This window comes from Trichechus manatus, unplaced genomic scaffold (genome assembly GCF_000243295.1).
Source record: "Trichechus manatus latirostris isolate Lorelei unplaced genomic scaffold, TriManLat1.0 scaffold00076, whole genome shotgun sequence".
In the NCBI taxonomy this organism is placed as follows: Eukaryota; Metazoa; Chordata; class Mammalia; order Sirenia; family Trichechidae; genus Trichechus; species Trichechus manatus.
This window is the reverse complement of record NW_004444012.1, coordinates 3,090,340-3,113,195: the sequence shown is the minus strand read 5'-3', so window position 1 is coordinate 3,113,195 and position 22,856 is coordinate 3,090,340. Positions and strand designations below refer to the sequence as shown.

At 37.8% G+C, this 22,856-nt stretch overlaps 1 protein-coding gene across 2 annotated transcripts in view; it reads left to right on the top strand.

The window, feature by feature from the left end:
- DPH6 (diphthamine biosynthesis 6) overlaps positions 1-22,856 on the top strand; it is a 204,195-nt gene that overhangs the window by 155,385 nt on the left and 25,954 nt on the right. For both annotated transcript variants that reach the window (XM_004380602.2, XM_023735112.1), the window contains exon 6: positions 14,890-14,951. In XM_004380602.2, the coding sequence (XP_004380659.1) occupies positions 14,890-14,951 (62 nt within the window). The remainder of the gene's footprint in view (positions 1-14,889; positions 14,952-22,856) is intronic.

Sequence of the window (22,856 nt, the reverse complement as noted above, 5' to 3'; positions counted from 1 at the left end):
TTAGTATCTGCAGCCGACACCTCTTTGCTGGACTCTAACCCACCACACCTAACTGCCAATTGGATATGTCTTCTCACGTGAATCACAGGAACCTCACACATGTCTAAAATTAAATTCATCTTTTATTTTTCTTCCCAAACTTCCTTCTGTTCAAGTGTTCTAAATATGAAGGAAATGGTGTCACCATCTTTAGTTTACCCAAAGCCTAAATCTGAAACTCATTTTGCCTTTTCCCTCTCCTGTATTCCCCACACCAGTTCATAAGCAATTCCTGTATATCCTGTCTACCGCGTGCTGTTTTTACATCTCTTCTCCTCCTCCTGTCCCCGTTGCCTTGTTGAATACATCACCTCTCCCCCAGACTAACTGCAGCAACCTCTTTACTCAACTTCCGACCTTTAATCTTGTTCCCTTCCAAGGAGCTAGCGCACAACTAGAGTGATCTTTCTAAAAGGTAACTTAGATCATGCCATTCCTCTGCTTTCTCTTCTTCTCTGTGACCTTACTTTCGAGTATAAACTCCTTAACGTAGAACACAAAGCCCTATAGGATCTTGCCTTTGTCCATTTTTAGCCTCAACTTAAACTTCTTCAAACATGCTGTACTCATGTTGAGTTTCTTTCCAGTACTCGTCATGTTGAACACTAATACTAAAGATTAGGAAGATGTTTTTAAAATATTTTAAATCCTTTTAAAATAATTTCTCTTTGTTCTACATGTATCTTTCACTTTTTATTTCTTATTTATATTTAAAAACTATATAGTATTTTTAAAGGTAGAAAAGAGACCGTACAGCTATCACCAGCAGGTACTGATTATCTTTAACTGCTTAATTATACTTAACGTGATTTATTCATCATTCATTTCATGGATACCATAGATCTTAAAGGCGCCCTAGTGGCTCAGTGGTTACGGTCTTGGCTGCTAACCAAAGGGTTGTCAGTTCAAATCCACCAGCCACTTCTTGGAAATGCTATGGGGCAGTGCTACTCTATCTTGTAGGGTCACTATGAGTCTAAATCAACTCAATGGCCATGGGTTTCATAGATCTTAAAAGTGAATTCATAACGTATCTGAGTCTACTTAGTATTACTTACACTCAAAGTAAAATACTAATTTAAAGATTTTAGAAAGAAGCTACATGGTAAGATAAGTCCTAATGCAACCTCTAAGATGGGTAAGTGTTTAGTGCTCTAATTGGAGAAATGGAAGGTCTGGAACTTGAAATAAGTTCTCCAGATAGTCACTTTCAAATATGTGTGCTCATTTTTTCTTTAGAGATGACTTAATCAGAATTCTTTCTTATTTGTTCTTTTTAACACAAATTTCATAATCTTACTATCAAAATGCTCAATTATAGAATAATGGTGGGCTCAAGTTGAGTCTGGGAACAAATAAAAGTTATATTTACCATTGAAACCATTTGAGTCTTTAAAATGGAATCCACTTGTCCCAGTGGTCAGTGAGCATGTTAGTAAAATAAAAATATTATCAGGGTTTTTTTTTTTTTTTTTTTTTTGTCTTTTGTTTTCTACTTTTGAAGATACATAGGGTGCTCAGTTTTTATCTGAAATGGATTTGTCAAGAATTATAGGCAGACTAGACATTCCTTCTCAGAGTGATCATACCTTTTCTAACATCACCTACTGGTTTACAGTACAAGTCTAGGCTGCCAAAGTTGATATGAGGACACAATTCATTTTACTTGATTTTGTTAAAAACAGCATTATCAAACCTTTTATGATGTGTCTCTCATCATCTGTTGGGCTGTCTTGAAGAAATAAACGTCCACTTGCTTTCATGACAGTAGATAATAAATTGACTGATATAATTCAGTTGAGAAGTTGAAAAATGCCTTGAAAATAATGGGGCGTAACATTGTAGGGTTAACATTTATTCATAGATGATGCAATTAAATAAAACAGGCATTAACTTCAAGGTCGGTCAGTAAAGTAATAAAATTGAATATTTTAATTGAATTGTAATTGCTTCCCATTGATACATGCAAGTAAAATAAAATAGATGTCAGCTCTGCAAATTATGATTCTTCCTCCTAATTAATTTCTTAATTCTGCATGGAGTTAGCTAGTGCCTAGGTCTTGTTGTGGGTGTATTCATCCACCCAGCGTCCATCAAGGAATGTCTTTAAGACATAATTAAACGGTTAGGTGTCAGGATTTACAGTAAATTTTTTTCTGCGCTTTGTAGAATATCTTGTTAGTAACTTTAAGTAATTTATGCATGTGTTTGAGTTGACTGTACTCTAAATATAACATCATCCTGGGTTTTGTGGATTATAATTGTCTTCTTTATTCATACTGTTATTTCTTGATATTGATATGTATATCAACATTAATAAATGTAACCATCTCAGTGATTATAAAGGTTTTCAAAGGGGAGATAGATACCATGGAGACTCACTTTCCACAGTTGACTGGTTCAAGAGGTAAATTGAACTGACTGTTAGGGTTTGGGTATAGCACAATTTATGTCCATTTATGACCCAGGCTTCACTGGAAAAGAGACACCTAAATTAAATGAGGCTGAAAAAGAAACATCTTTTTGAAGGTCTGGGGTAAATGAAAGCTTTTAGATAAAGTTGAATTGCATTCAAAAAGCCGATGAGCCATTGGGGCTCTTTCATGGGCTTTTCACAGCCCCTCGAAGGGCTTTAATGTAATGCAGCCTCATATAAAATAAAATGGGAATGATGGCATTACAACGGTTAGGAGGGAGATTTTCAGATTATACTGACATTGTATTGGATCTGGATACTAGGGTTTATTTAAAGAAAGAGAGAATTATGCATATTGGACTGGCTGCATTTTCCCATTAAATGGCTACTGTTTAAAAAATTGAAAATGGAATGAATGTATAAAATGGATTTAATATTACTGAGGCATTGTTATATATTCTTATACTTTAAAATGATTCTATGTAAAACAGTCATTTGAGAGCAAATGTATTAGTATATTAGTATCATTCTTTAGTTGCTTGGAAACATAAGTGGATTCTTCTTGGTAAAACAAGTACATTGAACTGAGTTGTTTATGTTGTCTAAGTTTTATGTTAAATTTTAACTCGGGTATCTCATTATTTTAAATGTTTCTCTATGAACCGTGTAAAACATAAAAATTTAAAAAATAAGTTCAACAATAAATATATTTTATTCACATTAATCTGACCCTGACCTTCCATTCTCAATTATAAAGGACCTTGGATGTCGGAATTCTCAGTGTACATCATGTAGTTAGAAAATATAAAAACCAAAATACACAAGATCAAAAACTAAAAAGAACTTCATAATTATAGATTAGCTAACTTTTTTTATGTTAAAGGGATCTATTTTTCCTTGTTTTAAAATTATTTTAATAATTGTCTTTTTCCATTAAGAGAAATGAAAATAAACATTGTAAAGTCTATACATACATACAATACTAACTTGTAACCTGTTGCCATCGAGTTGATTTCGACTCATAGTGACCCTATAGGACAGAGTAGAACTGCCCTATAGGGTTTCCAGGGAACGACAGGTGGATTTGAACTGCCGACCTTTTGGTGAGCAGCCTGAGCTCTTAACCACTGTGCCACCAGGGCTCTGTACAATACTAAGATGTTTTTAAATGAAGAAACTTGTAAAAAAAAAAAAAAGATGTGGAAGTGTAAGAAATTAAGTATTCGATCATTCATTATATTTATAAAAATAAGTTACAAAGAGTTTTCATTTGCATATAGTGTAATATTTATGGAATCATCAATATTCTAATCATTAAAAAGATTTCTCAAGAAAAGTTCTGCATCCAAATATATTCTTGAGTAGAATGAATAATTTTCCCACCATATCCCTGACTAATATCATCCCGCGTATAATAGTCTCAGCCGATTTAGAAGAGATCTCAGAGATCAAGATGGCTTTAGGCCATTGCTTTCTCAAGGACAGTGGCTTGAATTACTAGGGATCTCTGGATCTTATCCAAGAAAATATTTTATAAAAACAATCTGAAATGCATTCCATATGGGCGATGATCATGAGTTCCGTAATGACTTGTCACTTTTGAATGAACAAAAAAATTGAAGCCAAGGCAGACCGCTCTTGGACAGAGTAACTAGTAAGGCATCAGGAGAAAAGGACCTGCATAATCATTCTAATCAAGTACAGTGGAACATCTTAGCCTCGCAGAAGTATGTGTTCTATATTGTATTGATTTAAAGCAGAAGGGTACATTCAGAACATGTAGGCTGTTATATTGATTCTAGACAAGCAGTTACCATCATTAAAAGTTGGACTTTTTTAGGAAAATAATTGTAGTCTATTTAAATAGTATCATATTATTAGATAAGAACTCCTAAATCATTATTCATGTCAAAAAAGCCTACCTACATTACCAGATATATCCTTTGATAAATTTAAAATGTTATCAAGTGGTTTATTTCTCAGGTTCTGACATTCTGTTGGTTATGTATGTCCGTTGAAATCATCCGTTGTTTTGTGTATGTGAAATATTGTTCCTGATTGGTCTGCTTTATGTGAAATGTTGAAAGCATCAGACCCATGAATCATCGTAGCTTATACCACCCTCACTAAACTTGGCACAGACCCTATTACCAAACCTATAAAACCCCACACTTGAAGTTTATTTCATTATTAGCTCTGAGAGAAAATAAATGTGACTCTTTTATTTTAGCTACTTTACAGTTTTAAAATCAATTTCTACTGTAGTGAAATTGTCTAAAGTGTGTTTCAGGAAAGTATTTTAAAATCTTAATATTTTAAATTTTGGCTTACTTGTTTCAGCTTCATAGAATTTTCAGTGCATAGCCCAGGAATAATTAAATTGAAAAAAAAATTTTTTTTTTATGATTGCAGAAAACTCTTGAAATCAACAACTTATTTTTACCCAGGTGTAACTATGTGATGATTTGAGATTCATGTGGAAAAATTGTGCCCAGTGTAGCTTATATTTGCATATTTTACTGACTTTCCTATGTAAAAGCAAATCAGATTACTTTATCCACCACAGAAGTATAGCCATCTCTGAAATAAGATATAAAAGCTTTTTTTTATAATTTATCAGTTTAGAACTGGGGCCTGATGAATCTATAATGAATAAAAAAGACTGCAAGAAAAGTGGAAGGACCACCAGTTTGATCTTTTATTGCCTAACTCTGCAAAACCATAAGCTCTTAAGTTCCCTTTCATGCCTTTTATACAGGCATGTATTTACTCCCAGATTCTTATTTATAATGTAAAACATGAATTCTTAGATTCAGTCATGAAACTTTTAAAGTGATTTTAATGAAGTGTATCCTAGTTACCGAGTGCTGAGTATCAGTGTTTTGTGTGACCAATATATATGAGAATCAAGGAATTGGAAGGCTAAAAAGTGACTTATACATTCATGCTTCGAATTTTCCAAATTTCCGTTCCAAATCCATAGCAATGGTAGAGGAATATATGAAGGAAAAATTTGAAAGCCATAATAGCTGTGTTAGAAGACACTGTAAACATCCCTATGAACTAGAAATGAAAGGATATAGGAAGTATTAAGCAACGCTGAAGCTGTGGGCCTGTAATACCAGGATCAGGAACAGGCAAAGGCAGTTGTAAGATCATATCCTGTGGAGAAACAGAGACTGAAAGCACTCCACATGAGGAAGAACCTTGAAGAGATAAAGAAAAGTATAACATCCAATTTTTTTAAGCAACCAAATTAGAAGGGGAGAAAAAAAAATTCAGCCAGACAAACAGCAGGATGATGTAAAAAATAACTGATTAGAAATTTGGAAATGAAACATACAGTCATTAAAAAAAAAAAAAACCTCAGTGGGTAGAATAAACTCTAGATAAGCCAAATCAAAACGAGAATTAGTGAAGTAGAAAGTAATTCGCCCAAAAGGCAACAAAGAAATAAAGAAAAAAAATCACAGAGCAATTAGGAAATATGGTGGATAGACTGAGAAATTGTAATACTTGTGTAATATATGTTCCACAAAAAAAATAGAGAAGGCAGAAAAACAGTATTCATACGTATAATGGCTGAAAATTTTCTAGATTTAAAGAAAGGCGTGATCCTTTGGATTTAAAGTGCATAGTAGATGCTATACAGAATAAATGTGAATACACATGTTGTATTAAAATTACAGGATGTCACAGGTAAATTGAAATTTGTACAGTCTTTGTTGGTGGTTGTTGTCTAGTTGGCTCTGACTCGTGGTGACCTCATGTAGAGCAGAATGAAACGTTGCCCAGTCCCGCACCGTCTTCACAGCTGTCGGTTATCTCAGGGCCATGGTTGTGCTCACTGTCTTTTCACTCTCTTCCAACCTAGGGGGCTCGCCTTCCAGCACTGTATTGGACAGTGTTCTGTTGTGATCCATGGAGTTTTCACTGGCTGATTTTCACAAGTAGATCACCAGGTCTTTTTTCCTAGTCTGTCTTAGTCTGGAAGCTTTGCTGAAACTTGTCAACCATGGATGACCCTGCTGTATTTGAAATACTTGGTGGCACAGTTTCCAGTATCATAGCAACACACAAGCCACTGCATTATGGTAAACTAACAGATGGGTGGTAGATGTACAATCCAGTATGGAGAAAATATGGATTCCTTATATGGGAACTACTGTTAGGCTGACAGCGTAATTCTCATTAGGAACAAAAAAAGCCAGGCAAAATAATATATTACAGCTAAATTATTATGTAATGATGTGAGTGAAATAGAGGTTTTTACAGATATATCAAAACTAGGAGAGTTTACTACTCATAGATCTTCAGTGAAAGAATAAAGCATGGAATGAGTAAGAAACAGGTTGTGTCGAGGAAAAACAAATGAGAAACATGGGTGAGAACAGAAATTGTAAAATATGTTGGTAATCGTAGTTATTATTTATTTTCTTTAAATAATGGAATTAAAATTCTACACAACAATAGCAATGTGGTGGAGTTTCCTTGGCAGCCTAGTTAAAACGTGCTCTCTTTTCTGGGTCAGAAGGGGGCTAAAGAGACTTAATAACCTTAGACTTGGAAATTATGGTTTTGAATTACTGAAAGAGTAAAAATCCAATTTATACTTTCAAATCCGCAGAATAAAACAAGCAAACAATAATCTATTTCAATCCACTATGAGGTAGAACAGAGAAAAGAAAAACGAAATACATTGTGACAGAAAATCTACAATAAGATTATAGAAACAAGTCTGTACAGATAAGTAATGAAAATAAATGTAAAAGTATATTTGTTTAGAATGTATTTGTAAGACTGGATGAAACAAATAAATAAATCTAATATACGCAATTTACAAGAGGCATCCAAAACAAAAGCACACAGAAAATTTGAGAATAAATGATAGGAAAATGTATGCCAGAAAAATACTAAACAAAACAAAAGAAAGCTGGTGTTGTTTAAGACAAAGACTCCTTTATGGAGATGAAACTGTCACTCCATCTTCATAAAAAATGATCCCATTAAGAAGTTTCAAACATTATGAATTTGTATACACTTAACAACATAACTCTTAAATATATAAAGTAAAACTGACAGAATTATGAGAAGAAATGATCAAAACCATAATCATAATGGGAGATTTTACCACTTTAGTTAGAAACTGATGGTTCATGAAGACCAAACACTAATAAGTTTATAGAAGCTTTGAATCAAATAAACTAGCAATCAACAAACAAGTAGCAAAAATAAATAAGCATATTTTGAAACTTACACGTGCAACCCGATATAACTCAATAAAAAGCAAAACCCTGAAAACTGGGTGACAATAAAAGCAGTTGTTGTTAGGAACTGTCGAGTCAGTTCTGACGCCGCGACCCCATGCACAACAGAACCAAACACTGCCCGGTCCTGCGCCATCCTCACAATCGTTGCTGTGTTGGAGCCCATTGTTGCAGCCACTGTGTCAATCCATCTCCTTGAGGGTCTTCCTCTTTTTCACTGACCCTCTGCTTTACCAAGCATGATGTCCTTCTCCAGGGACTGGTCCCTCCTGATAATATGTCCAAAGTACGTGAGTCAAAGTCTCGACATACTCACTTCTAATGAGCATTCTGGCTGTACTTTTTCCAAGACAGATTTGTTCGTTCTTCTAGTAATCCGCGGTATATTCAGTATTCCTCGCCAGCATCATAATTCAAAAGCATCATTCTTTTTTGGTCTTCCTTATTTGTTGCCCAGCTTTTGCATGCATACAAGGCGATTGAAAATATCATGGCTGGGGTCAGGCCCACCTTAGTCGTCCAAAAAACCTTTGTTTTTAACACTTTTTAAAGACAGCTTTTGCAGCAGATCTGCCCAGTGCAATGCATTGTTTGATTTCTTGACTGCTGCTTGCATAGGTGTTGATTGTGGATCCAAGTTAAATGAAATCCTTGACAATGTCAATCTTTTCTCTGTTTATCATGATGTTGCTTATTGGTCCAGTTGTGAGGATTATGGTTTTCTTTATGTTGAGGTGTAATCCATACTGAAGGCTGTGGTCTTTGATCTTCATCTGTAAGTGCTTCAAGTCCTCTTCACTTTCAGCAAGTAAGTTTGTGTCACCTGCATAGCACAGGTTGTTAACGAGTCTTCCTCCAATCCTGATGCCCTGTTCTTCATATATTCCAGCTTCTCAGACCACTTGCTCAGCAAACAGATTTAATAAGTATGATGAAAGGATACAACCCTGACACACACCTTGCCTGATTTTAAACCACGCAGTATCCCCTTGTTCTGTTTGGTCTATGTACAGGTTCCACATAAGCACAATTAATTGTTCTGGAATTCCCATTCTTCAGAATGTTAATTCGTAATTTTTTATGATCCGCACAGATGAATGCCTTTACATAGTCAATAAAACACAAGTAAACATCTTTCTGGTATTCTCTGCTTTTAGCCAAGATCCAGTAGACATCAGCAATGATATCTCTCGTTCCATGTCCTCTTCTGAATCTGGCTAGTATTTCTGGCAGTTCCTTGTTGATGTACTGCTGCAACCGTTTTTTAATTATCTTTAGCAAAATTTTACTTGCTTGTGATATTAATGATATTGTTTGATAATTTCTGTATTCTTTTGGATCACCTTTCTTTGGAATGGGCACAAATATGGATCTCTTCCAGTCAGTTGGCCAGGTAGCTGTCTTCTAAATTTTTTGGCATACACAAGTGAGCACTTCCAGCACTGCAGCCTTTGGTTGAAATATCTCAGTTGATATTCTGTCAATTCCTGGAGCCTTGTTTTTTGCCTGTGCCTTCAGTGCATCTTGGACTTCTTTCAGTACCATTGGTTCTTGATCACATGCTACATCCTGAAGTGGTTGAATATCGACCAATTCCTTTTGGTACAGTGACTTTGTGTATTCGTTGCATCTTCTTTTGATGCTTCCTGCATCGTTTAATATTTTCCCCTTAGAATCCTTCACTACTGCAACTCAAGACTTGAATTTTTCTTCAGTTCTTTCAGCTTTGGAAATGCCGAGTGTGTTCTTCCTTTTTGGTTTTCTAACTCCAGGTCTTTCCACGTATCATTATAATTTGTCTTCTCGAGCTGCCTTATGTATGATGTCCTTGATGTCATCCCACAACTCGTCTGGTCTTCAGTCATTAGTGTTCAGTGTGTCAAATCTGTTCTTGAGATCGTCTCTAAATTCAAGGCGGATGTACTCAAGGTTGTACTTCGGCTCTCATGGACTTGTTTTAATTTTCTTCAGCTTCAACTTGAACTTGCATATTAGCAATTGATGGTCTGTTCCGCATTCAGTCCCTGGCCTTGTTCTGACTAATGGTACTCAGCTTCTCCAGGCTTTCTTTCCACAGATGCAGTCGATTTGATTCCTGTGTATTCCATCCAGCTAGGTCTACTTGTATAATCACCGATTATGTTGTTGAAAAATGGTATTTGAAGTGAATAAGTCATGTTCTTGCAAAATTCTAGCATGCGATCTCCAGCGTTGTTTCTATCACCAAGGCCATGTTTTCCAATTACCAATCCTTCTTTGTTTCCAAGTTTCGCATCCCGATTGCCAGTAATTACCAGTGGATCTTGATTGCGTGATTGATCAATTTCAGACTCCTGAAGTTAGTAAAAATCTTCAGTTTCTTCATCTTTGGCCTTAGTGGTTGGGGCCTAAATTTGAGCAATAGTCATATTAACTGGTCTTCCTTGTAGGCATATGGATATTATCCTGTCACTAACAGCGTTGTACTTCAGGATAGATCTTGAAATGTTCTTTTTGATGATGAATGTGATACCATTCCTCTTCATTTTGTCCTTCTCGGCATAGTAGACCATATGATTGTCGATTGAAAGCTGAGCTCAGTAATGCTTAGGATGTCGATCTTTATGCATTCCATTTCATTTTTGATGACTTCCAGTTTTCCTAGATTCATACTTCGTACATCCTATGTTCTGATTATTAATGGATGTTTGCAGCTGTTTTCTTCTCATTTTGAGTCATGCCACATGAATAAATGAAGGTCTTGAAAGCTTTACTCCATCCACATCGTTAAGGTCAACTCTTCTTTGAGGATGCAGCTCTTCTCTTCCCCAGTCGTATTTGGACTGCCTTCCAAGCTGAGGGGTTCATCTTCTGGCACTGTATCAGACAGTGTTCTGTTGCTACTCATAGTTTTTCATTGGTCAATTTTTGTAGAAGGAGATCTCCAGGTCCTTCTTCCTAGTCTGTCTTAATCTGGAAGCTCCACTGAAACCTGTCCACCGTGGGTGACTGTGCTGTTCTTTGAAATACCAGTATTATAGCTCCCAGCATCATAGCAACATGCAAGCCACCACAGTACAACAAACTGACGGACAAGCGGTGGGCAATGAAAGTGCTACCTTTAAAATCCGAGACGCCCCTAAAATGATTCTTAAATTCTTCTACTTACAATATATATGTAAATGTAAGTGAAGGATTCAAATCAGAAAGGTAGAAATAAATAAACTAATAAACAAACACCAAGAAATCAGAAGGAATGAAATGGTAAGAGTAAAATTCATGGAATTGAAAAGGGGTGCGGGGGGACACATTGAAAACAGCAACAAAAGGCTGGCATATTAATAAGACTCCCCAAACTGCCAAATATCTTTCAGGATCTATGGAGAATAAAAGAACAATCACCTGTAAAATATGCTGCCCTCAGCAAATTCATGAAACAAATGGCAAACCCCAGAAAAAGCACACGGGATAGTTTTCTAAACCAGAACCTAACAGCCTCGGCCTTGGTTTAGCGGTGTTTCCATATTAATAAGAAGAGATGATTAATCTATTAGAAAAATTGCCAAAGGATACAAACAGGCAGTTCACAGGAAGAAGGTTACAAATCTGACCATAAATTTCTGGATAAAAAAAGAGTGAACCGCAATCGTACAACATTAAAGATACGCAAATAAAACTACCAGTGAGATAAATGTCATTTTTTTCTCTCTCAGAATGGCAAAAGTTTTAAATTTAGTAAAATTCAATACAAGGAGCTCTGGTGTTTAGTGGTTAAGCACTCAGATGCTAACTGAAGGGTCGGCAGTTCAAAAACCACCAACAGCTCCGTGGGAGGAAGATGTGGCAGTCGGCTTCCGTAAAGATTACGGACTTGGAAACCCTCGGGGGCAGTTCTGCTGGGTCTTACAGGGTCGCTATGAGTCAGAATCTACTTGATGGCAATGGCTTTCATGTGCAGTATTAGCGAAGATGGTGGGAAACACATCTCAGCAGATTTGGGCAAAGTGTATGTAAAATGCGATGTCTGTTCACGCTCTAAAAATGAAAACAAAACCCAGGAAATGGTAACAAATGAGATATAGAAGGGAGCTTTGTTAACCCAGTAAAGAGAAACATCATAGCACGGTAGTTTAAAGCATTGACTCTACAGCCAGGCTGCCTGAGTTTGAACCCTGATTCTAGCTCTTGATAGTGGGTGACCTTAGACAGTCAGCTAATCTCTCTGTGCCTCAATTTACCCGTCTGTTAAATCACCACAATAATAGTATCTACTCAGTGGATTATTATGAGAATTCAATTAGTTAATATTTGTAAAGCACTGATAACAGTACCCTGCACATAAAACCCATTGCCCTCGAGTCCATTTCGACTCATAGTGACCCTATAGGACAGAGTCGAACCACCCCCATAAAGTTTCCAAGGGGTGTCTGGTGTATTTGAACTGCCGACTTTTTGGTTAGCAGCCAAGCTCTTAACCACTGCACCACCAGGGCTCCATCTTGCACACAGTAAGTACTATATAAGTGTTTTTTTTTTTTTAGAATTAATTTCCGAAGGAAAAATTATTTGTAACAGCCGCTATGTTAATTAGCAAACTTTCTATTGGTGATCTAAGCAGTAGAAAAAGATAAAGACAGTTGTAGCACCATAAGTTACAGCTTCTGGAGTTATGAGTTCTGACTAAAGTCTTTTCGTTGCCGGCTAACCACGGATTCCGACTCATAGCGACCCCACAGGACAGAGTCAAACTGCCTCATAGGGTTTCCAAGGAGGGCCTGGTGGATTCGAACTGTCGACCTCTTGGTTAGCAGCCGAACTCTTAACCACTACACCACCCAGGTTTATCCTGATAAACTAGAGGGTCAGCGAAAAGGAGGGACATCCTCAATGAGACGGACTGATGTGACACCATAGTCACAACAGTGGACTCAGACATACCAGTGGTCATCAGGGTGGCACAGGACCAGGCAGCGTTTCTTTCTGTTGTACATGAGGTCGCCATGAGTCAGAACCTAGTCAGAGGCAGCCAGCAACAGCAACAACGCGTGCTGGAGTGTACTGTAGTAAATCCTGCAGGTGGCATCACACAGGCGGATCCTTTGTTTTTGGCAGATGTGGCAGATACCTCAGGAGGGGAGGGATTTCATAAATAGTCCCGATTATCCGTAAATACGAGACAGAATTGCAACACTACCATATATATTAGGTGAAAGTAAATTCTAGCTGGATTAAAGATGTAAATGTGAATAACAAAATTTTAAAACTTTGAAAAGAAAATATAGGAGACTAACATTACGGCCTTGGGGTAGAAAGGGTTTATTAAGAAACAAAAGAAAAAAAATTAAAAAAAAATTTTTGACTAGTATAAAATTAAAAACAGGTTTATCAAAAGACCCACACCCTCTCACCCAAAAAAGGAGTGTAAAGATAAGCCACTGATGAGGGAAGATATTTACAATACTGATAATGAGGGTTATTACTCAGAATATATCAAGAACCTAGAATGATGGAATAAGAGACAAAATTCAACATTGAAATCAGGCAAATGGTATTAATAGGGATTTCCCAGAAGTGAAAACCAGAATGAGTAACAGTAAAATCTGAAAAATGCTTACTCTTATTGATAGAGAAATGGAAATTAAAACAAGTATGCAAAAGAATTTCGTATGTATCGGATTGACAAAGATTTAAAAATCTGACAGCAATAAATTATTTTTACAGTATGTGAAATGGGAATTCTAATTCCCTGATGTTGGAATTACTGTTCGGTAATACTTTTTGCAGAGTTATTGAGCAATATGTAATAAAGTTGAAGATATACATATATAAAGAGAGAGAGGCATTGATTCGAGTTAGATACGCCGTGGAATTCTGTTACGTCTATGGTGTTTTGTTTCTTAACGGAAAGCGTTTTGGAGGAAATATGGCAAGATGTTAATGCTTGTTAAATGTGGGTGGTGATTACATGGGTGTTTGCTTTGAAGTGTTTCATTTATTTATTCCTTTTTAAAGATTGAATTCCAGAGTCATTCACAGGAACAGAGGCACTGGACAAAGTCCAAGAATAGTTCGTGTACATGTCCACCCTGTCAGTTGAGACTTTAATTCTAAGGAACATAACATGAGAAGATCAGCAAAGAAGGAGTGGACTTACCTAATCTGCCTAACTCTACTAGTCTAAGTTGTTTTGCCTAGGGCTTGATCTACTTTAATACTCAGTGACAAGAACCCTGAATCTTCACTTTCTTTTTATTGCTCTGATACATGGTTATAATATCATGTTACCAAAAAGGGCAGCCAACTGGAAGCAAAAACTATTTATTCAGTTTGTGTCATTCATAAACTGAATGGCTTAAACCAGTAACAAATAAAAATAACTTTATATGAAGCTCAGCCAATTCACGTAGTGTATATATGAATGCAAATATCTACAGTGAATGCCGTCATTTCTTTGTCCACTTTGGCATTTCTTGTCCCCTGCGTGGCTAGTCTCGGTGTGCAGGAAGAGTTCTTATCACCACACATTGGTGTGCCTGCGCTCCATGACCCGCATAAACTCTACTCCTGTATCAGTTGAGCATAATTATCAGAGGTCATCCCTAGACTATTGACACCGTTACTGTTTGTTTCTGTCTTTACTTGGAAATTGTTGCATGAATGGGCATCCAAATGAAATGTCATTTATTTTGATAATACAGTTCTTTGTATGCCACATGCCGCTGTTAAATGAATTGATTATGTGGCCATTAACAGTCTACTGCTCTGATTTTCTCTCCTCTTAGTCACTAAGTAAGAAATGTCAAGTGTAGATAACATAGGGATAAAGTGGAACATTTACACCGTTGTCCATGAGTAAAATAACAATAATTTTAAAACCAAGGATTTAACTTTCGTATCTTCAATGCTTCTTTTTTTTATTCTAATCGTAATTGCTCAAAAAGGAGAAAAGAACTGAAACAATGTGTCTGACAGTTGACACAGTGCAGTTAAAATGAGTCTTATTTTTCAGAAGCAAGAAAATCAGTTACCCCAAGGGTAATTAGCAAAGCACATTTTACTTTAGGATCAAAGCAGTTTAAAATATACACATACGGGTTTCTGTGACGAGGGGGCAAGAGGAGGGGACTGTCTTTAAACTTCCAATCCGGTACTTATCTAAAAAAAGAAAAAATTAACCTTTCTTGGCAGGTTTAGATCCAGATAAGCATCTTGGAAAAACCCTGGATCAAATGGAGCCTCATCTCTTAGAGGTAAGAATTTACACTAGTTCTCCAAATACAGGCATCCAAGGAGGAAAAGATGTGCCCTGATATCATGATCATAAAATCAACTTTGTTTTAGAAACAGATCAGCTGCTTTCATGATATATTTTTGTGGAAAAAGATTAAACTTCTAATGAATATGAGAATATATATTATGAAAATTCTTACTAGCTTTTATGAGAATATATATTATGAAAATTCTTACTAGCTTTTTTGCTTGAATGTAAGAGTGAATAAGCCATACCTAAAAGGAAATTGTTCTGTCAGAAAGTTTACTTTTATGAAAATGGACATTATGTGCCATTGAAAAAGAACCTTAGCCCTGAAGTATCTGCTGATCTCTGTGATCAGATGCTTTGTCCTCAGAAACATGACTGGAAACTTCCTTTAGAGGTGATCACATCTAATCTCCTCTCTTTACCAATCAGAAGATGAATTTACAGAATAGTAAAGAGACGGTTCCAAGGATTCAGATTACAACGTTTAACCCTTATCATTGTCAAATCCTGAGTGTTCTAAACCTTAAAGATTCAGTTATTTTCATTTAGTCTTTTCTATTAACTGTATTGTATATTATTATATTTTGGGGGCAAATATGATGATTGGTATGGCAATGCCTCATGAGCTAGAAGAGTATATTATTAAAGTTTAATATTCCACCATCATGATGGAAAGAATCAACCTACTTCTCTGAAAGAACAGAACTCCTCCAGTGAGTCATCATATCCCGGTCCCATTTCTTAATTCATCGGCGTTGTCTCCAGGCGGGTTCATACCATCACTAGGCTAGAAACTGTTAGCAGTTACAGTCCTCGCTGACTTTATGGGTTTCACGTTTTCTTTCAGGGTTATTTCTAATTGATTATATTATGATTTATCAATATATACCAAGTGCCCAGGAACCCTTGAAATATTAATTCCTTCTTTCATTAAGCATTATTAAGCACCTAATATGTGCCAGGCAGATAGTTAAGATTAAAAAGAGAAAACTGAAATGATTATATAATTGTGACGGATTATATTTGGTATCTAGATGGTTTGCTGTCACGTGTTTAAGACTGCCTGCAGGGTAGGGCTGCCTCCCATGCCCTCTGTTAGGACCCTTCTCCCAGTTCTTTGTCCTGTGGCCACCGTTACATCTATGTTCACATCTAGTCACTACCCGCTAACTACATTTGTCATTGTTATTAGGTGTCATCAAGTTCAGTTCTGACCCACGGCTACCCTGTGTACTACAGAACGAAACACTGCCCGGTCCTACGCCATCCTCACAATCATTGCTGTGTTTGAGCCCATTGTTGCAGCCACTGTGTCAGTCCATCTCGTTGAGGGTCTTCCTCTTTGACACTGACCCTCTACGTTACCAAGCATGATGTCCTCCTTCAGGGACTGTTCCCTCCTGATAACACATCCAAGTCTCTCCATCCTTGCTTCCAAGGAGCACTCTGGCTGTACTTCTTCCAAGACAGACTTCTTCGTTCTGGCAGTCCGTGGTATATTCATTCCGTATTCTTTGCCAGACATTTTAATTCAAAGCCATTAGTTCTTCTTCCGTCTTCCTTATTCGTTGACAGAATTTAGCTTCTGCCAAAACAGTGTAGGTAAGTAATTAAATTTATGGGAAGTGAAAGAAAGAGAACTTTGGAAACGAAAGAGTGATTTTGGCAAAAGAGCTTCTTCTAAGCTGTCTCTAAAATCTGGAGTTAGGGGTTCAAATATGATGTATGTAGAAATTCTTTATAAGAAAAGCAAGTAAGACTTTGGGGATTGCCAGGATGTTGGTCATGAGTTGACTCGTGTATTATCATAGAATATTTAAAAACAAAAGTGCAGAAATGGTTTAATTCAACCCCAGCTCCTTCCTCAACATGGTCTGGCAATGTTTCTCCCTTGAAAATTTCTTTCTCCATTCTCTGTTCAGGCTATTCCATTTCTTCTCTGCTCTCCTCAATTCTGAAATCACTTCGCCTTTCCTCTCACTTTGAGTGGATGACTTGTCTTCTTCTTCACAGAAAAAATAGAAGCCATCACACTATAAATCTTTCTTCCCCCAGCACCACACCTACCAACCTATATGTGCCCACACCCGTCTTGCTTTCTATAACAGTGGGAGAAGTGTCCTTTCTCGTGTCTGTGGCTCATCCCGGACCTGTGCCCTAGATCACATCCCCGCTTGCCTTTTCAGGGACCTCACAGTCATCCCCCCGCCTCCAGTATCTTCAGCATCTCTCTCTATTGTCTTTTTCACATCAGTGTTGAAACATGTCCAGGCCTCCCCAACCTAGACATCCCCTCTCTCCACTCTGGTTCTTTCTCTAGCTACCTCTCTTTCTTCTCTTCAAAACTAAAAAATGTTTAAAGAGTTCTCTACATTCCTTATCTGTGCTCCTTCATATCTCAGATCCTTCACGTACCTGGAGCCTGACTTCTGCCTCTACCTCTGAACGGCTTCCGCTCTGACCAAGGTCACCCACAGACTCTATCATCATAGTTGTAGATACCCCTCCCTTCTTAAAACGCTTCCATTGACATTCATGCTGCTCTTCCCTTCTTATCGTTATTTCTTAGTCTCTTTTGCCAACTCCTAGTCTCAGTTTTCTTTTCAATCTATAAACTTTTTGTGCATGATCTCAGTCACTCCCATGGTTTTAATGACTGGTTCAGTTCTGATGACTCCCAGATCTTTCTAGCCCTGATTTCTCTGCTAAGCTCTCGTGCCCAAAGGCACCACAAACTAAACCTCTGCAAACTTGATTGTGGCTTTTATGTCCATTGCTTTCTGCCATGTCTTTAATTCAGCCTAGGGTATTGCTGACACCCTCAGATTTACCTCTTCCTTCTATTTTATTTCCTAAAGAAGTAATTTTGCTGGTTGAATGGACACGGGAGATCCAGGGTGGAAAGGAGGAGTGTGCTGTCACAGTGTAGGGAGAGCAACTAGGGTCACATAACAATGTATGTATAAATTTTTGTATGAGAGACTAACTTGAACTGTAAACTTTCACTTAAAGCACAACAATAAAAAAAAATTTAATTTTGCTTACTGCCTCAAGATAATTGTTCTAATGTATATTATACTTTGTGTCACTCACTTCAGAACTTTAAATGAGACCCATTGCCTACAGGATAAAATCCAAAATTGTTATACACTTCTCTTTCCTTCTCACGCGGTATCCAACCCTTTCACAAGTCTTACCTGCTCCAGAATGTATTCCAGTTCCACGCACTTCTCACTGTCTGCACTGCTGTCACCAGGCCATAATCATCTCTGTCCGGACTACTGCATCAGCTCCTAACTGATCTCCCTACTCACACTGTTGGCCTTCACGGGTCCATGCCTCATACAGATGCCAGAGTGATATTTTTTCAAAAGTGTAAATCAAATCATATCATTCCTTTGCTTAAAATTTAAATGGCTTCTCATTGCAATTAGAATAAAATCCAAACTCCTGTGAAATCCCAGCCTGTGAGACCCTGTATGAGCAGCCTCCTATCAATCTTTTCAGGTGCTTCTGTTACCAGTCTCCCTCCCTCCCTCACAGATCCATAGCCACATATACCTCCTTATTGCTTAAACACACTTTGTTCCCCATTTTTCTCCTTAAGGCTTTCTTCTGACTGAAATGTGCTTTCTTCAGGTCATCACATGGTTAGTGCCGTCACTTAACTTAAGTGACAGCTCAAATGCCACCTCCTCAGAGAAGCTCTCCCTGACTACACTAACTAAAGCACACCTCTCCAAATTAATCCTGTCTATCTGTTTACGTTTATGTTGTCTGCGTCGCCCCACTACAATTTAAACTCCAATAATCTTGATAAGATTTTGGCAAAGAAATTAGTTCTTTAGTTCTTTCATTCAGTTGTTTGTTTATCTGTCCATCTACCATCCACTCATCTGGTATTTAAATTATGTAAGAAACATTTATTGAAGGGCTGCTATGTGACAGATCTTATGTGAGCACTAGGTATACATAATGAAGTAAACAAATGTCCTTATTCTTGAGAAGTTTACTGTCTGCTATAGTTGTTTTCAGACTTAAGGGTACTATTCAGAGTGGAACTGCCCCACAGGGTTTCCAGGGAGCGGCTGGTGGATTTGAACTGCCAACCTTTTGGTTAGCAGCCGAGCTCTTAACTACTGTGCCTCCAGGGCTCTACAGTTCACTGGGGACCTGTGTAAAAAAGAAAAAAAAAAAAAATGAGTATTTCCTTTTCCTACTCAAGAGATTTCAGTTTAGAAGGTCCAGGAATCCGAACTTTAAACAGGTACCGGGTAATTCTGACGCAGTGGTCAAGTATATGATTGTCTGGTTTTTAAGCACCAAAGACATGTGTCTGGCTCTAGATATTGCTGAAACAGCGTATGCCTTCTTGAAATTGTCATCCATTGTCTTCTGTGTTACCACTCACTCCTGAAATCTTTTTAAGAGCTATTTGTCAGCTTCCTTTTTCAGACTTCCCATATACAGTCCACCCCTTAAATGTTGTGGTTTCATCCACAGCCTTCCACCTGGGATGATCTTATACATCTTCATAACCGCAGCTACAAATTGTATTCTAATGGCAATTAGGGATGTTCCTCCATCATTTTCCTTTGTTCTAGATATACATAAAGGCCCCTAGGTGGTGCAAACCATTTTCGCTCAACTGCTAACCTAAAGATTCAAACCCTCCCACCATTACTGCGGAAGAAAAGTCCAGGTGATCTGCTTTAGTTAAAATTATAGAAAAGGAAACCCTGTGGAGCAGTTCTACTCTGTAACACACGGAGTTGCAGTGAGTTGGTGTCTTAGTTATCTAGTGCTGCTGTAACAGAAATACCACAAGTGGATGGCTTTAACAAACAGAAATTTATTTTCTTACAGCCTAGGAGGCTAGAAGTCCAAATTCAGGGGGCCAGCTCAAGGGGAAGGATTTCGCTCTGTCGGTTCTGGGAGAAGGTCCTTGTCATCAATCTTGCCCTGGTCTAGGAGCTTCTCAGCACAAGGACCCCGGGTCCAAAGGACACGCTGTGCTCCCAGCACTTCTTTCTTGGTGGTATGAGGTCCCTGTTCCTCTGCTCACATCTTTCTCCTTTTATCTCTTGTAAAATAAAAGGTGATACAGGCCACACCCCAGGAAAACTCCCCTTACAAGGGATCAAGGCTGTGACCTGTATAACTGTGTTGCATCCCACCGGAATCCTATTTAACATAAGCTAATCTTGCCTCATTAACCACAGGCAGAGATTGGTATTTACAACACATAAGAAAATTACATCAGATCACAAAATGGAGGACAACCACACAATACTGGGAATCATGGCCTAGCCAAGTTGACACATATTTTGGGGGGAGGGGGCACTATTCAGTTCCTGACAGTCGGAATCGACTCAGCAGCAACTAACTACAACAGACATTTGTATCTAGTTGCCATCTGGACACCTCCTAATTTGTTGTGTAGTGTCTGGGGTCTAAAAAGTTTTTAAGCAGCCATCCAAGGTACAATAATTGGCCTCTATTCGCCTGGAGCAACAGAGGAAGAGGGAGAGTCAGAAATAGGAGGATTTGGAATATGTGACTAATTGCCTCCATGAATAGCTGCCTCTTTTGCCTTCAGACCAGAAGAGCTGAATGGTACCCGACTACCATTTCTGAACATTTTGATCAAAGATTCCGTAGAAGAATCCTGATCAAAATGGGAAAATGCAGAACAGAATTTCAGATTTTCACAGACTTTAGACTTCCTGGAGCCATGAAGTTTGGATGAACCCCTGAAACTATTGCCCTGAGATAATCTCTAAACCTTAAATCAGAAATACCCCCTGAAGTCTTCTTAAAACCAAACAATAGTTTAGCTTAACTAGAAAAATTGTCTGCCTTGAGCATATGCTCATTTAAGAACTGTCTCTATGGGATCAAATTGACAACAGCAACTCGGAAGATTAGGTGGGAACCTTAGGGGGCAGTGAGTTTATGTTAATGAGGAGGAACAACTCGGTAAAGGACAGCACACCACCCGAAGACTGTGACCAGTGTCACTCAATGGTACCTGTAGAAACTGCTGAACTGATGTACGTCCTGCCGTGTATATTTCCAGCTACAAAAACAAAAAAGAAATGTCCACAGGCACTTCAGTCTCAACTGTTATGTTTCCTAATGGTGAAGGGCCCATTATCTACTCAGTTTTCCAAGTCAAAAAAAGTGAATTGTAACAATTGATTTTGCATACTCTTTTATTCATAAATAAGGTACTGAGTCCTTTTAATTCTACCTACTTAATGTCTTATTACCTATCCCTTTTTGTTCTCACTGTTACTGTGTTAGAGGCTCCTCTGGGGTATTGTAGCTCTAGCTCAACCCTATCTTCTCTAGCTTCCTGTTTTCTAGCTCAAGTCCCTGTCTTCTCCCTGTCTTGCCCCTTGTCAATCCATTGTCCACAGTACTACCATCATGATATATATGAAATGAAAATGTGATCATATTACACCCTCCTTATAAATTTTTCAGGGGCTCCTCGTCTTAGTTATGTAGTGCTGCTATAACAGAAGTACCATAAGTGGATGGCTTTAACAGAAATGTATTCTCTCATAGTTTAGGAGGCTAGAAGTCCAAATCCAAGGCACCAGCTCCAGGGGAAGGTTCTCTCTCTGTTGGCTCTGGGAGAAGATCCTGGTTATTAGTCTTCTCCTGCTCTAGGAGCTTCACAGAACAAGGACCCAAAACATACACTCTGCTCCTGACTCTTCTTCCTTGGTGGTAGGAGGTCCCTCTCCTCTCTGCTCACTTCTTTCTTTCATATCTTAAAAGAGATTGACTCAATATACAACCTAATCCTGTAGATTGTGTCCTCCTCCCTCATTAACGTAACTGCCTCTAATCCTGCCTCATTAACATCATAGAGGTTAGGATTTACAACACACAGGATAATTACATCAGATCACAAAATGGAGGACAACCACACAATACTGGGAATCACAGCCTAGCCAAGTTGACACGCATTTTTTGAGGGACACCCTTCAATCCATAACATTCCCCATTGCTTCCAAATAATATCTAAACCCCTTAACGGGCATAATCTGCCCTTGAGGGATAATAAGGCTTACATGGTAAGCAGTCACTCACATCCACCCTATGCTTCATCAGTTTTGAAGCACTGATGGTTTACCTAGGTGAGCTTCCCCTCATACCTCAGTGCTTTTCCATGTTATATGACCCTTGTCTGCAGGTTTTATCTTTCCTTCACTCAGTTAAATCCCATTTGTTCTTAACGTCTAATTGCTAAATAAGCCTCCTTTGAGCTTCCGTTTTCCTCTTTGTCCCACGTATGTAGCACTTACTGTGCTGTGTTGTATTTTTCTCTTAAATAGTGTTTATTATAAATCTAAGGCATACAATATGTAAAGAATAAGTTCAAACACTATACAATGATGAAGAATCTTCCACTGACTCCTAACTCCCAGTTTTTCTGCCCTTTCTCAGAGCAACCACTTCGTTCTGTTGTAGTGTCTCTTTCCAGAAACAGTTTTCGCATGTGCAGACGTGCAGTTTTGTATCCATTTTTACCTAAATCCAAGTATACCATACACTTATTCTCCATTTTCCATTTCAGCACACAGAGATCTAGGTCATTTGTTTCCATAACTTCATGGTGTGTCACTGCAAAGATACGCTATAGTATATGGAACACATCTTTATTGGTGAACATTTCTTTCCTGTCTTTTGCTGTTATAAATGATGCAGGAATGAACATTCTTGTACGTATATTTTTGGGCCCATGTTTATCTGTAGGATAAAATCCTAGAAGTAGAAATGCTGGATCAAGGGTATATATGTTTTACATTTTAATAGATATTGAAGTCTTACATTTTCAGCTATGGTGGGATAAGTTGCATCAGACCAGCTTTCCTAATGC